This window comes from Zalophus californianus, chromosome 16 (assembly GCF_009762305.2).
Source record: "Zalophus californianus isolate mZalCal1 chromosome 16, mZalCal1.pri.v2, whole genome shotgun sequence".
NCBI classification, from domain to species: domain Eukaryota; kingdom Metazoa; phylum Chordata; class Mammalia; order Carnivora; family Otariidae; genus Zalophus; species Zalophus californianus.
In genome coordinates this window covers 36,151,155-36,167,914 of record NC_045610.1, presented here as the reverse complement: position 1 = coordinate 36,167,914, position 16,760 = coordinate 36,151,155, and the positions used below count along the sequence as shown (strand labels likewise).

At 46.6% G+C, this 16,760-nt stretch overlaps 1 protein-coding gene across 1 annotated transcript in view; it reads right to left on the bottom strand.

The window, feature by feature from the left end:
• Positions 1 to 223, bottom strand: part of FAM117A (family with sequence similarity 117 member A) — a 43,348-nt gene extending 43,125 nt beyond the window's left edge. Inside the window, exon 1 of the mRNA XM_027567526.1 lies at positions 28 to 223. Within this exon, the coding sequence (XP_027423327.1) occupies positions 28 to 223 (196 nt within the window). The remainder of the gene's footprint in view (positions 1 to 27) is intronic.
• Positions 224 to 16,760: the final 16,537 nt, after the last annotated feature.

Below are 16,760 nucleotides of genomic sequence, written 5' to 3'. Positions count from 1 at the left end.
CCGGTACCCGCTCCAGGCCCGGCTCACCTGCGCGGCCACCCCCGTCCCGGCGCTGGTGCGGCTGCTGCAGCTGGAAGGGGACCGTGGCCCTGAGCGGCTGCAGCCCAGCCCGGGGGGAGCCGGCGGGGGCTGGGGGAGAGCAGCCCCGCCGGAGCCCCCCGGCCCCTCCGCGCCCCGGCCCCCAGGGACCTCCGCCTCTGCCGCCCGCTGCGGCCCCCGCCATCGCCCGCCCGACCGCCTGCCTGCCTCGGCCCCACAGCGAGCCCCACACAGCCCCCCAACCCCCGCTGCGGCTGCTTATCTGCTCTACGGGGCGGAGACCGGCCCCCTCAGCCCAGAACTCTCATTGGCCTACAGAGCCCCAGACCCCTCCCCTCAACCAATCCGCGGCTTGTTCTTCCCACTCCAGAGGATGACTGGTCGATATGCCTAGCGATCCAACCCAAGACCCCACCCTCATCCCGCCCCCTCCCGCTGGCCTCCGTCCGAGGAGCCGCCGATTGGTCTGTCCGGAAGAGGGCCGGTTCTCCGGTGCCGCCAATGAGAAGACGCAGAAAAGGGGAGCGTCACACCCAGTCCCAGGTAGTATGCAAATACACTGTCACGTGACGTCAGGCTAAGCGGGGGTGGGGCCGGGTGTAAGATGGAATCAAGCACTAGTGGAATCATTATGGGGGGTAGGGAGGAGTGTCAAACTTTTAGCAGTTGAGCCCGGCAAGCACCGAGAAAGCGAGAACTTCAAAAAAGCACTACTTTTGATTTAACCTAAAAATATTAGTTGTGAACCCCCATAGGATCTCAGTGCTGCTCGCAAGCTCCAAAGTAAGATTCTACAAATTAATGCAGTTTGCATATATTTGCATGCGATTTGCATTATATTCCTGCACTTAATGGCTACCGTGCCTCGTGTGACACCCACATTTGTCTTTCTCCACGTTTCCAAGTCCCTAGCTGGTGTGGGTCCAATCCCCCCCCCAAAAAACAAAAAAACAACCCAGCTGCTAGCCTCTAAATTATATTGCGACCGAAAAGGAGCAGGGAATTTCCCTTCAGAGCCGTCCATTCCAAGTCTAGCTCAGCAGAGTGGAAGAACAAAGTGACTGAGAAACTTGCCCAAATTTGTACAGTGACTCCATTAACAAATCCTGGTCTTCCCAGTTCAAAGCTCTCTGACCTACAAGTCAAAATGAGATGAGATGGTCCCCAAAGAGAATGCATGCAGTAAAAATCACATGCTATAATATATACGAGGACATCTGGGAAAGAAAACGGCATTTAAGTTACTATTAAAAACTATTACTCTTCAAAAGAAAAAAAAATTACTCTTGGCATTTATTGACCATTTTGTTCCACATAAGGAAAAAGCAGAAGGCAATCAACCCTGGATCGTCTGCGATAAGGGACCATACAAATAATTGGATAATTCCCTCCAGATTTATATTTAGCTATGAATTCTATTTTTGATCTTGCTACAGATTTATCTTTCTATTTCTGTTTTTGCCCACTTTAATGTTAAAATGAAGGTATTCCCTGAAGCCATCCTAGCTAATCAGAGAAAAGGAGGTAATCTGGGAGCATCCTGCAAGGCAAGGAGAGGTCATTCTGTGATTACGTATTGAAAGAAGATAATACCCAAAGTGGAAATTCAAGAATTGGTTGAATATTAAAATCACCCTACATACACAGAACAAATTCGAGGCAATGGAACATCCTAAAGAATGGTTTTCTTTGTGAAGAGTGTATGTACTCTAGCAGATTTGAAGGGTTTATGTCAAGATCTGACATTTGAAATCTTTTTTATTGGCTGGGAAATGCTGTATTCCTTTTCCATGAAGAGAACAACTTTAACACAGGCAGGTAGGGATGAACAAAAACTGATGAACTGATCAAAGTCAGAGTCTTTATAAACTTAACTCAGTTTTTTTCAAAAATATCTTGCAACTTATGTTCCTCAAGTCCAATTAGTTCAAAGTCTTCATATGCTTTTTTTTTTAATTTTCATGACAATCTGGAAGAAGAAAACCATAGATTTTTATTATAGAGCAAGTAGGAAAACCGAGGCCAAGAAGGTGAGGTCTTTTGATCTCTAGCTCAGATCTCTATCAGATCTTATTGGACTACCCTGCCCCACCTCTCCATTAATAAAATCAGTGATGGTAGCAGCTAACATTCACTGAGTTTCTTTCTCTATGCCAGGTACATGTTAAGTACTATGTGTACGTTCGCTCATTTAATGCTCATGACCACACCTATGAGATGGGTGTTATCTCCTCTTCAATGAGATTTCAGAAAGAAGTAACATGACCAAGGTTATTCAGGCAGCCTGACACGAGAGCTGAACTCCTATTCTTGTAAAACTTTGTTATGAACACGGATGGATTGCTATTTATATTTTACATAAAGAGTCTCCAAAGTTGCAACTTTGTCTGAGATGTTAAAATTAACACTGCCTAGTACACGTACATCATCTCATTTAATTTTCACAATAGGCATGTAAAGTAAAAACAAACAAAGAAAACTCCCCAAAACAAAAACACAGACATTAATGTCCCTATTTTATAGAAGGCTAAGTCACAGATGTTAGGTGACTTGCTCCAAATCATCCACTCAGTAAATGGCAGACCTAGGACTTACATCTGAGGTCTTTGGACTCCAAATTCAAGGACTTTCCCAACCAACACTCAACTTCTAGACAATTGGCCTTCCTAAGAGCCAAAGGATGGCTAGTTGATCTCTTGAAATCTGTTCTTGCCTGACAACATATTCCATTTTAGGACCCCTCAACATGTAAATTCTCAGGCATTCTTAGGAGATGATGGGTAATTGCTATTGGTTAAGCCATACAGTGTGTGTTAGAGGTAAAAGCCCTGGAATGAGGAATCTTGAAATACTTTGGGCAGGTGGCTTCCTTTCTCTATGCAAGAGTCACCTCCATTAACCTCACAGAGTGGTTCTGAAGATAAAATGGCACAGAATTAGACAGCTGTATTCTTCCATTGGAGAATGGTAATGTGGGTAGCCTCAAGGACATGGTGTTTAAATTTTGTTCTAAAGCCAAGGTACCAGGAATTGAGGACCTGGACAGGGGAAGAAGAGCCAGTGGAGGTGGCACAGCTGAAGAATTGGATCTTCTGAGTCCAGAGAGTCATGGTCCTTCCTGATAAGTTGTTGGCAAGAGACACTCGCGTTGACCTAGCCGGAGGAGTGAGAAGGCAAGCATGCACAGGAGATCCCTGTCTTCTTCTTACACAGGTATCATGCCCAAGCAGCTGTCTCTTATTCCCTTCTCTATCACCGATAGCTTCTGGCACGGGCTTGATGGTGGGGATAAAGGCCTCATCTGAAGATAAACTCTTGTCTTTTTCCTCCACTGAAAGAAAACCATGGCTTTGGGGAGGCTGTGTGCTGCTAAGGGAGATGCCTTGCCTTACAAAGCATCTTGTAGCTTGCAAAACAAAAAACAAACAAACAAAAACCTTTGTTACTGTTCCCCCTGTCATCCTTATTACCATGATTGTCATTAATTAATTCATTCAGCACAAATTTATTCAGATGACCACTATGTACTGGACAGAGAGCTAGGCACTAAGGAATGACACTAATGTTCACAGACATGCTCCCTACCCTGGAATTCATAGCCCAGGGGGCCTTGAAGCCTGTATGTGGAAATGGTACCGGGCTAGATGCTATTCTGATTGAGACATGAAGTGGTTCCTGCCTTCAGGGAGTTTGGGTCAGAGGCAGGCACTCAGAAACAGCAAAAGTGGAAGAGTACATACACAAAGCGTATCAATACTTTGCAGGAGTCTGAGGGAGTACCACAGACAAAAGGCTGTAGGGAATTCTGGCAGATCAGAGGCTCAACAGGACGTCTTATCCTATTGGCCACTGAATTAGGAGAAGGCTGGGGTCCTCATAGCTAAGAAGAGCCTTCTAGTTCTGAAGGTGATGTCCGGCCCTATTTCCAGGGCACCTTGACCCTCCACCCTATGCGTTTTTGCCACAATTACCAAAAAGCACGGGAATTCCAGATCACCATTCTTACCCTCCCAAACCTGACCCTCAATAGCAATTGTTCAGAGAACAGAGAGCTCTTGATATTCCTTGGTACCTGGGGGACTGTCTCTGCACTTCCAGGTAAATGTCCAAGTGCTCACGTCTTTGGCCCTCAGGTTCCAAAATAACAAAACAGAAAATAAGATGACGCAGACACATAGTGTCTCTTTCCGACCTACCTCCTTTCCTCAGCCTCTGTCTGAAATGTCAGGCCCAGCTCCTCAGGGAACGAGATCCTGAGGAAATGGGGTCAGAACTGAAGGAGCAGAGCAGCCGGAGAGGGATTGGGAAGGAGGGTTGAGGGAATGAATGAGGTTATGGGAACACAGTAGGGAGGGGTCCCAGCCCTCAACATCTCTCCCGCTCTGGCGGCCTTTCTCTCCCTCTATTCCTTCCCTCTTACTCCCAAGGTAACTAGATGGCCTGGATTTTGACCTTCGGGTCTGTGTCTGACACATTCCATCCCTTGCTGCAGCCCACCGCTTCCTGTCTTCTGGCTTACTTATCTCACGTGCTCATTTTCCTTCTTTCAGACCGGATGATGGTCCCTCCTTCACTCTTCGTTTCCTCTCAGTGGGAATCAAACTTTCCTGCTGAACTGCAGCCTTTTAAAAATGAAGATTCCTTATCTTTAACAATATGGGATATGGTGGAAGTTCTAAAACAGGTAAAGGGTAAATGTGGGATCAGAGACATCAAAATATTGGTATACTGGTCCTGCTGGCACTCCATGAAAAATAAAAAATAGATTTTTTTTTTTTTTTTAAGATTTGAGGGGCGCCTGGGTGGTTCAGCAGTGAAGCGTCTGCCTTTGGCTTGGGTCATGGTCTCAGGATCCTGGGATTGAGCTCCATCCGCGTTGGGATCCCTGCTCAAAGGGGAGTCTGCTTCTCCCTCTCCCTCTGCCCCTCCCCCCATTCATGCTCTCTCTCTCAAATAAATGAATAAAATCTTAAAAAAAAAGAATTGATAGAGATGTTAGAGACTCTACCTGATCAGCCCTCTGATTTTACAGATGGGGAAATGGATGCCCAAACAAGGGAAGGGCTGGTCAGAGGCCACTCAGAAAATCAGAGACAGGGTAGGAGACCAGGACTCCTGCATCCTATTCAGGGTTGCCTCAAAACATAAATAGCTTCTAAAAGAATTGATATGGAATACTATTCAGCAATGAAAAGAAACAATTATTGATATGTGCTGCAGCATGCATAGACCTCAAACACATGATGCTAGGTGAAAGAAGCCAGACGCAAAAGACCACATAGTATAGGATTCCATTTATATGAAATGTCCAGAAAAGGCAAATTTATAGAGGCAGAAAGCAGATCAGTGCTTGCCTAGGGTTGGGACAGGGAGCAAGGATTACCTGGAAACAGGCACACTGAAACTTTTTGGGGGGATAGAAAGGACCCACAACGGGCGCCTGGGTGGCTCAGTCGGTAAGCGTCTGCCTTCAGCTCAGGTCATGATCCCAGGGTCCTGGGATCGAGTCCCACATCGGGCTCCCTGCTCAGCGGGAAGCCTGCTTCTCCCTCTCCCACTCCCCGTGTTTGTGTTCCCTCTCTGGCTATGTCTCTCTGTGTCAAATAAATAAATAAAATCTTTTAAAAAGAAAGAAAGAAAGGACCCACAACTGGAATGTGGTGATGGTTGCATAACTCTAGAAATTTACCAAAAAAAAAAAAAAAAACACAGTTATACATGTATAAATGTATTTTGTGGTATTTAATTTATACCTCAATCTAGCTGTTTCCCAAAAAAAGGAGTTAGATATGTGTATGAATGAGGGATGTCGGATGTGTGGCAACTCCTGCTATTCTTTTAAGGGAATGTCTCAGGAAACAAAGAGAGCTACTTCCGTGATCTCCCTTTTAAAAGGTCACTGTGAGAGACAGAAGATTTGGCTCTTTGGCCTATGGAACACCCAGGTTGGCATTTTTCAATTGTTACACGTGTCCTCCTCTCTAAAATAGAGAAGTGTCCTCAGGAGAACAGGTGTGTCTTGGTCATCACTCTCATTACTCAGTGAGCTCTGTGCCTGGCATGCAGGTGGTGCAAAAATGAACTTGACTTCTGTCAAGTCACGTGATCACAGGTGCCTTGAGGAACCATTTGGTATCTAGAGCAGTGCCTTGGTGGGAACAGTTTGTGTCCCCCCACACCAGGCCTTCTCAGAGATCAGAGTCTTTGAAGAGGACAGATTGGGTTATGCACACTCCCAGGAGACTGCAGAGTCTCAGCTCCCTTTATTTTTTTTAAAGATTTGTATTTTGGGGGGGGGCCCTAGGTGGCTCAGTCAGTTGAGCGTCTGACTCTTGGTTTTGGCTCAGGTCATGATCTCAGGCCTGTGAGATCGAGCCCTGCGTCAGGCTCCGTGCTCAATGTGGAGTCCGCTGGAGATTTTCCCTCTCCCTCTGCTCCTCCCCCCACTTGAGCTCTCTCTCTCCCTCTCTCTAAAATAAATAAATTTTTAAAGATTTGTATTTTTTAAGTCATCTTTATACCCATCGTGAGGCTCAAACTCACAACTCCAAGATCAAGAGTTACATGCTCTGCCTACTGAGCCAGCCAGGTGACCCTCAGCCCCCTTGACTTCCCTCTTCCTTTCCCATTTGCCTGAAGTTGGCCTCAAAAATACAATTACCTGGGACCAAATAAGCTATAACACCTTAAACGTTCTCCATCTGATTCCATATCCAATCCCTCTCCCTTCCTCTCACACCACGCACCAAATCAGGCATCAAGTATCATGAGATCCAATTGAAAAAGATTCTAAATATAACAGAAGGAAGGCATGATTGGAAAGTTGGTCTGCAGTCTGATTTCCTTTAGACCCAGGGCATAGGCTCCAGAGCTTATTTTCAGAGCTCAAAATATTATCTTTAAAGGTATCTTTTGTAATAGATAACTGCAAAATATCACCACAGAGTCTTCCTCATTTTTATTCTCTGGGCCTTGGTATATGAGATTTGCACCCCCCTGCCAGCCTCCTGGCAACTCCGTCTTCTTCACCATCTGCTTCAACTTCCAGTTAGACCTCATTTCCTCCAAACATTCCTCAACTGACCTGGTCAGGCACTGATGATTCCCTCAGGACTTAGGTTTTCAGCTTCAGTGTTTGGCTTGCAGCCCATTATTTTGTACTAGCTTATGGGTAGCTTTCTTGCTTCTCCTAAGTCATTTTATGTATGTTTGTCCCTTCTCCCCAGTTCTGAGCAAAGGGAACCATTTGCTCTTGTATTTTTTTTTTTTTTAAGTTTATTCATTTGAGAGGGAGAGCGAGAGAGAGAACCCGAAGCAGACTCCGCACTGAGAGCGGAGCCCGACGCGGGGCTTGATCCACGACCGACCTGGAGATCACGACCTGAGCCGAAACCAAGAGCCGGACGCTTAACTGACTGAGCCAGCCAGGTGCCCCTTGCTCTCGTATTTCCTGTCAGTACCTAACATGAGCCACTGCACTGGGCAGCGGTGAGTCGGTGTTGGTTATTTAAGTAACTGACTGTTTCTCCAACTGATTGCTCTTGAATATTCCTGATCACTCTTGGAAGTTGGGCCTACAAGTCCTGACAACTGAAAGGAGGGAAGGAAGGCTCCAAGTTTTGTGAGGACTAATGCTTATCATCTGGGGGTTCCCCTTTAAGTTAAAGAGTAAAGAAATTACAGAATTAGGTACAAGGCCCTAGAAGTGTTCTGTGCAAGTGAGGGGCTCAGACTCTTAAAGTTTCATTAGCTTCATGGTAAGCCTGTTTCTGACTGAAAGAATGAAGTCCAATTATATCCCGTTCAACTCTTCAGCCCTGACTGAATGAGGTGTCTATTCCTGCTTTTTCCTGCGGATATCCTGTACCCAACACATTTATTCCACAAGATGGCTCTGGCTCAACAAAATGGCTTTGGCAGCCTAGTCTGTCTATCTCATGAGAAACTCCCAAAGTGCTGAATTGACACTCCTCCCATTTAGTAACTTCATGGCACTTAGAACCGTTCTTTCAGAGCAGGTGGTTTCTCCTGATGTGCATCATGGAGGGGAGGGGGAAGCTTGTGCTCAATCCTGGAAGCCCCCGATGGCTCAAAGACTCGAGGAGTTGTGTTGTTGTACAGCAGAAGGGCCTGGAATGTTCCAGTACATTCCACCAGTGGCCTTTGTGACCCCTGCTTCCAATCAACTTAGGCAAAGGCCTGGTAATCTACAAAGTAGCCTGTATTCTGCGGGGGTAGGAAGCAATTTGGCCTTGCTTCTTCCATGCCACTCTGATAATATCACACAAGTTGGCACCTTCCTTGGAAGTCCCACCCAGAAGCTCTATCCAATTCTTTGACCTCCTGGGTGTTTGCCCAGAATGTCAAGCCAGGGTTTAGAAACCAGCCCTGTCAACTTCTTGGCCCTATACACTCAACTCTGAATTCTTCCCAAGACAGACTGGAAATCCTGGGATCCCTGAACCAGTAATGGGCCTTCATTCCTCAAAATTCTCAAGAAGTCTGCACCATCTGTGCAGATAGTAACATCAGCACCCCCCAGGAAGGAAGTAATATAATCAGGATGCTAAAGGCCATGTGCCCCTGCTACACAGCATTAGAAGAAAACATCCACTTACTGGGTGCTTACTATAGGCTATGCAATTTGCACACGTAATCTCATTTAATCCTCAGTCATAGTTATTATAACCTATACAGTAGGTATAATTATCCCCATTTCACAGGTTGAGAAAACCGAGGCTCAGAGAGGTTAGGAAATGGGTTGAAGGTTATACAGCTAGAAGTGACAGGTCCACCTGCTTTCAAAGACTGTGTGTATAACCACTATGGGGTTGGGGGGGGTCACGACCCCTTACCCAGAGGTTGAAGGTCAGAGTTAGGAATACAGGCCAGACCAATCATGCCACCCATCAGACCACCCACTCCCCTGCCTCCCTGCCACCTCCCCAGCCCTAAACTCTCTAGAATTCTGACTTTGTTTATATTGCAGGAAGCGGTGCTCAGAAATTATAGAGGTGAGTCTGGCAGGTTCCAGCTGTTCCTGGTGTGGGAGTTGAACAGTTTTTGGAACTTCTCCTTGGCAAAAGCATGTCTTTCCTTCAGCGGACTAGCCTAGGATCAAATCCATTTGCTTCCTCCAAGCTTCCCAGCTTGGGGGAGGAGAGAGAGATGGGGAAGCTGGGGGATTTCCACTGGGAGAGACGAGAGCAAAATGAAAGGAGGTAGAAGGGTTAGAGCTGCTCTCTAGGCAAGGCCGCCAGAGCTCTGGAACCAAGACTCAAGAAATTTCTGTAGCATGGCAGGTAAAGTGAGAAAGCTCTCTGTGGGGTCAAAAGAGAGGCAACAAGAGGAGGCTCTAGGGAAGACTCGGCGGAGGAGGGTGGCAAGGAGGTAAGAACTGATCCGGGACCAAAAGTGTGTTTTAATTCTGAAACCACTATAATCACCAAAGGAAGGGACTCACCCCTTGACTCTATCTCCCCACTTCTGGGGCGGGGCAGCCAAATAAGGTGCGCTCTTGCTGGACTGTGCTCTCTGAGGCCAGAAAACGCGGGGGGCGGGGGAGGGCAGGGAAGAGTGCCTTGACCGACCACTGTGTTTGGCTGATACGTGATGAGCACCCCTGCCTGTTGCCCATTCTCTTTTCTCTCTGCTTAGTTTGCTGCAAACTTCTGCCTGGCAGGGAGCCCCAGAGAGGGGTGGGGTAGAAAGGGTCCTCCAGACAGTATTTAATACTCTGTGATTTATAGGCTGCTGGAAGGAAGGCCGGGGGGGGGGGCGGGGTGGGGGGAGCCAGAGAGGGGAAGCCCCTGGGATTAGGGACTAGTTTCCATGACGCATCAGTACACCACTGACAAGAGTCAAAGTATTTTCTTGATGCCTGTGCCTTCAGTTTCAAGAGACAGCCCTCACCCCTCCTGGGGCCCAGGGCTCGGGTACCATCTAAGTTGAGACCTGTGGAACTGGCTGGAATGAGACTAATGGACATACATCCAAATCTGCAGCCTGTTCTGTAAGCCTCATACTGCTGGGCAAGGGAAGAAATCAGTGAGGTCGAGCAGCTCAATAGCTGTTTTTGGAGGATTTATTTTTTTCATGTACAAGAATTCTTTTGAACCCTCCATGGCTCCAAGAACAACTATTTGAAATGTCCCTGCTTATGGGGCCAGGGGGTTAAGTGCCAGGGATGGAAGGCTAAAAGCCAGAGATGCTGGTTGCAGGGATTCTTGGGATCGGGGCTAATGGCCTCCCTGCTGTGGGCTTGGGAATACCAGGCCCAGGCTTTGGTTGCCCTGAGAGATGCAGCCATTTTTACTTCTGATTGAAGGGCACCACCTTCTGGGATTTTCCCTTCTCTGGTGAAAAACCAGAGTAGAATATGCCCCGAGGACCAACAGGGCATGTGCCCAACAGTCTGGAGGGCACTGAAGGAGATAACAACGTGAGGTAGGGTGGGACCCATGCTTTATATAGTTTACAGTTTGGTCCTGGCTGGTGGAAAGAAGATGCCTTCCATGAGAGCGCCTGGTAATTGCCCTTCATAAGTGTGATCTCAAAAGGTCAAGGGATGGGCCTTGAATAGCCCTAATGTCCCTGAAACAGTCTATTGTATGGCTATTGTCTCTACATGTAAAGGAACCCTTCTTAACCCTATTTGTGCTTTTCTCTTTTTCTTGCCTCTGGGGTTTCCCAAGTGAATAATTCCATGCTACCCTGTCCCCAGACCTGAGTCTACGAGTATACGAGTCTACCGCCTTTAAGCTTTAACAAAAAAAGAGTTCTACATGCATTTCTTAAACTCCTACTATGTACCAGGCATCACACTCTGTGTGGGGATATAGAGGTGAACAACACATAGGGTTCACTTCTCTGCCAAGTCCACGGTCTAGTTTTCAAAAAATTTTCCTTTGTGCTTTGGGATTTGGTAATCCAATGGGCAGGTAACCCCCTTACATTTTCATATGCAGGGCTCAGATCCTCAGCCTCCATCTTTCCACAGTCTTTTAAAGTTTGCCTCATAGGGTGACCCCCACTTTTCCCTTGGCTAATAATTTACATGAACTTTCTCTGGACTCTGATAGGTCTTCCTTAGGAGCCAAGTGACCGGAATTAGGCACTATATTTTGTATATGAATGCTATATGCATGTGTGTAGATGGGTAACCCAATGTTTTCTAACTTCCTTCATTTAACTGTTGGCCATATTTTCAAACATCCAGTGGTTAACTGAGTGCCTATGAAGCACCATGCTCGATACTGAGGATGCTGTGGTCTGGGGTATACGTTAAGGTATGGAAGATAAAGAATCCAGAAGTTACACAAGTACATTTATAACTACAAACAAGACGAGAGCAATGAAGAAACGTACAGGGTGCCTAAGGGTATAGAAATGGAGGCCTGGATCTAGTTTGGAAGCTTTAGGAAAGAGTTCCCTGAGGAAGTGACATGTGATCTGAGATCTGAAGGATTAGTGGAAATAGGTGAAGAAGAGTATGAGGAAGAACATTCCAGGCAGAGTAAAGTGCAAAGGTCCTGAGGTAGAAGGAACCAGTGCACTCCAGAAGAATTGCAGGGAGGCCAATGAGGCTACAACACAGAGGATGAGGTGGTGTGGGATGAGCTGGAATGTTAAACAGAAGACAGACCATGAAGGACCCTAGAGGCCAGGTAAGGATTCCAGTCATTATTCTCCAGAAGCATATGAAACAAAAATCTACAGAAGAGTTAATAATGGCTCTTTTCCCCAGATTACTAAGTTGCTTATACTTGTCTTGAAGGAGAATGGTAATGATGGCCTGAAGTGCTAGGAACTTTCCCAGTGTCCTGGCATGGTGCAGCTATGTTTGCCTTGCACTGGGGAGGCCCAGGACTCATGAGCCAGCCCCAGCCTGGCAGCCCTCAGGCAAGGGATGGCCCCTGCTCAGGTGGACAGAGGAGCAGGGGTGGAGGGTGGGTGGAGTGCTTTGCCTGAGGTATCGGCTCCACAGTGACATTTGGAACAGTCCCAAGACTATGGCTCTTGTTCCCAGATAACTCTATCATGTATGCCCCCCATTTAAATGGCCCACTCGCCCTGCTGCCCTTCCTGTACAGCTGTTCTCCCCACCCAATCTGGGGAAGGCCCCTGGATAAGAACTCTTGACTGCCCAGAACCTGGGGTTTTGACCTGCTGAGTTCAGGCCTCAGTACTGTCTGGAACCAGGTACATATCCTTGAGAGCTTTGCACTGGTATTACTGGAAGCCATGGGATAAGAGCGTCATGATGGCCGGACTTTGCCTTTCTGAAGGCCTCTCCTTCTTTCTGGTCCTATTTTTGGAGAATGTGGTTTGGTGTAGTGACACCTACTGGCAAAGCAAGGCAGGTAAGCAAATGACCAGATGCCCACTTAGCCTCAAGTAATTTCTAGACTAGTGAAAAAAAAAATCATCCTAAGTCCCTGATATTGGTTAGAGCAAGAGTAAGAAGCCCACGGTTGTGGGTTTGGACCATATATGTGCTGGTCTGCCTTAAATAGAGAAATGTTTTTTCTAGTTGCAGCTTGCATCCTTAACTTTGGCCAGTTGATTCATGTTTGGCTACAGTTAGTCACAAGGGAGACTGGGTAAGCATGTGTAAATGACTCAGGGACCCATTCCTAGCCCCCATTCCTGGGAAAGCATCTCCCAACAAAATAAAAAGACCCACAGTTTACAAATGGCAAAATTCAGGGTCATTTTTCATCCTCCTGAAGCTTGACTGGTTTGGGAATTTTTTTTCTTTCTGGGACTCGGTTTCTTCTAGGTCCCTGGGAAAATACTGTCTATAGAACCATCTTCAAGCTTCCTGTAGTGGCTGTGACTACAGCTTTTAAAGTGGCCCCACACCTCTTGCTGAGGTAAAAGGGAGCCTGCCTCCTCACTGCTTTCATGCATGTCACCTCCACATTCTGTTCACGGGGCCATTCTCTCTCAGTAGCGTGCATTCTTGACTAAGAGTTTACCCCTAGAGGTCACTGGAAAGCCAGAGCGAAGCAATGAGGAGAAAATACTAGGGCAAGAATTACGAAGCGAATGTTCTGCCTTCTTAAATAACACTGACTCCATAACCGAATGTGGCTCACACGAAGCATCTGACTATCTATCTATCCATCTATCTATCTGACCCTCGTTCAGACTTAAAAAGAAAATCAAGACCCCAGTAGAGAAATGGGTAATGAGGATTTCATGGAAGAGGAAAGAGAACTAGCAAAGAAACATATGGCAGACTGAAGTAAATCCTTACCAGAAATCAAATCCAAAGCACATTGGAGGCACAGTTTTCATTTTGACTAAAATTGCAAGATCTTTTTTTTTTTTTAAGATTTTTATTTTTAAGTAATCTCTACACACAAGGTGGGGCTCAAACTCACAACTGCAAGATCAAGAGTCGCATGCTCTACAGACTGAGCCAGCCAGGCGCCCCAAATTGCAGGATTTTATTAAGTGGTAACACTCACTTCTGGGAATAATGTCTTAAAATTGGCACCCTCACATGATGATGGTGACACTTTACATTTGGGTAAGTCTTTGGGGAAAGAAAAAAAGTAATATATAAGGGGCAGATGTAAACACAGAAGAGACCGACAGAGGCATGCAGACGCTTGCCTCAATAATCCCACATAGGGGAATGAGCACATTATGAAACAGTACCACAATGCAACGTCACACAATGATTATAATTACAATTCTGAAGCCCATAGAGAAACATGGCGCATGTTGAGAATATGTAAAAATATGAAATTTCATGTAAACAATGGGTGCATCTATGCAAAAATATACACAATAATAAAATGTGCTCATGTGGTGAAAAATTGGAAGGTACTCTGCAAAAAAGAAAAGTAGCTTTGTGGCAGCAGTGAGATTAAGGATGTCTTATTTTCTCACAACTTATTTAGTGTTGGGGCGCCTGGGGGGCTCAGTTGGTTGGGCCTCAGTCTTCAGCTCAGGTCATGATCCCAGGGTCCTGGGATCGAGCCCCATGTCGAGCTCCCGGCTCAGCAGCCAGTCTGCTTCTCCCTCTCCCTCTGCCCCTCCTGCCCTGCTTGTGCTCTCTCCCTCCCTCTCTCAAAAATAAATAAATAAAATCTTAAAAAAAAAAACACCCAAACACCTTATTTAGTGTTATTCTGTGTTAATGTTTGAAAAGGTGGAGGGGTTGGGACAGGTGAAAATCATACTCTCCCAGCCCCCTCTATACACACTTGTCCTACATCCTCTGCTCCAGGAGGGGAAGACCCACGTCTGCTTATCCATGGTTGCACTCAGCCCCCAGCTCAATCCTAGCACTTATCAGATGCTCAGTAAATATTTGTTGAATGAATAAATGAAAATGCCTGCAGTCCAAAAAGTCTCAACCCGGGATCACTGGGCACATTCCATCCTGCGGAACGAAGAATAATTTGGTTTTGCTCGAATATAAAAAGGAAGGTGGGGCGCCTGGCTGGCTCAGACAGTACAGCAAGTAGCTCTTGACCTCAGGGTCATGAGTTCAAGCCCCACATCGGGCTTAGAGCTTACTTAAAAAAAAAAAAAAAAATTGAAGGCCCATCCATAATGGCAATTCCCCGGTCTTCTCGATAAGTGAATTTGGGCTTGGAGAACCCAGGGAGAGACAGTCTGTTAAAGCAAACCCAATTACTACCCAGGAACATATGTTGCCCTCAGGCCTCTGCTGCCATAACAACACTGTGTAACTATAACTACAGCCCTGGAGGGCTTTGGCCCTGTCAAATATGGAAAAGGATGTCTTCATCACACGCAGGCTTCGTGCACAGACTGACTTCCCTGGGGAGCTTAGATCAGGGAAGGGAGGTAGATAATTGGAGGAAGGGGGGAGATGAAGGGCAGGAGTGGGAGAACTGCTATTGCATCAGGATTAGGGTGATTTTTTTTTTTTTTAGCAATTTCCAAAATGTGTTTGTTTGACTGTTTAGTTTTGGTGGTTATTTATAACCCCAGCTGCAGAGGCAGGAGTGGTGCCTGAGCCTGCTGGGATCTGTCCAATACCTTCCCCCAGGGTGGGGTTGGGGGGTGGATGGTAGATAAGGGTGATACAGGAACCAAATTCACAAGTGGCCAAGAAGGGAAGAGAAGTTGCAGGCCACCCTCCAAGAAGAGTGAGAAAGTGACCAGTAGTGACTGTGCTGACTCCATGTTGAAGGCAGCTGTGAATGAAAGGCTTTTAATATGAATTACAGTTGCATCGGTAACCTCTGAGGTTCTCCCGAAGGGACAGAGATTAGGCCAACACTTATACTCAGAAGTCAGGAGATTGGCCCGGCTACGCTAGCCACTCTGAAGGTCAAGGCAGGCTTCTCCACCTTCCAGGACAGTTGTCTGCACACAGAAGAAACTACTGTCTCTATCCTCTCCTGTGCACATCCCTGGTCAAAAACAGGCTTAGAGGAGAGAGGGTGGCTGGTTCTGTGCAAGTCTTTCCTAACTGAGCCAACACTTGGCAGTAGCCGCTGAATTTACTGACCCTTGGAGATGTCAGGAAGCCAGGGAGAAGCCGCCCAGGCAAGGCTCCCAACCTCTAGGAGCTCCCAGACCTCTGAAGCAAAGGACAAACAACTCCACTTTGCATTTGAAATACAGTACCTATCATTTTACTGGCAGGGGAGGATTTTAAAGGAAACTCAGGGATCTTTTAGGGAGCTTACAAGTGTGACTGAAGAGATAAGATACAGATACAAGAAAGAAAAGGCACAAGAACATACAGAAAAGATCAGCCCCACACCCCCCGCCCTGTTCAGTTCCTCTTCGACTCTGGGTAAGGTTATTGTTACAGCAGGATTCGCACTCGTCTCCCTGCCACTCTGATTAGTCCCCCTCACGGCTGCCAGAAAGAGATCTCTAAAGTGCAAGTGTGATCGTGGGACTACTCTGCTTAAAGTCCTTCAGAGATGTCTCATCACCTCCTGTCCGGGCTCCTCAGCAGGGCGTCGCCCAAACCATTCCTGCCTCTTCTTTTGGCAGCCACCCCCCCAACTCCACCCTGCTGTTAGTCACCTCCATGCACGATGCTGCTCCGTCCCTCTGCGCTTTTGTGCACGCTGCTCCCTTTGCATGGAAAGCCCCTCTTCTCCTTGCCCACTGGCAAACTCATCTGTCCTAAGAAACCCCATTCTTTTTTCACCTATTCTAGAAATCCTTTCCTTTATCCTCCAGACAAAACACTCTACTTCCTCCTCTGTACCACTTCTGACCCTTGCTCGTCCTTCTATTTTCCCATTAATACTCTACAGTATTTGGGGACCATGAGATTACTGGCTTGGGGAGACATGGTGTCTTGCCCATATTGGGTGTGACTCAAAACCTGGGCTAGAATTCCCGGGTAATTACTCTGCGTTTCTTGAGCTGAAGTGAGGGTGAACAGACAAAAGCAAACAATCACTAGACCATGTAAAGATATATTGACTAACAGTAGGATATTAGCCATGACTAGGGTGACTGGAATTATAAATATCAGTAACAACAGCCATTTACAGAGTATATACTCTGGCAGGAACTGTGCTAAGTGCTTTATGACAGTCGTCTCCTTGAATCTTTACAACTTTGTGGGGCAGCTATTAGTGTTTCCATTTCACAGAGAGGAAAACTGAGGCACAAATTCAAAAACCTGTCTGAGAGCCATGCAGACAAGTGGCAGAGCTGAGGGGCACCTGGGTGGCTCAGTTGGTTAAGCATCTGCCTTCGGCTCA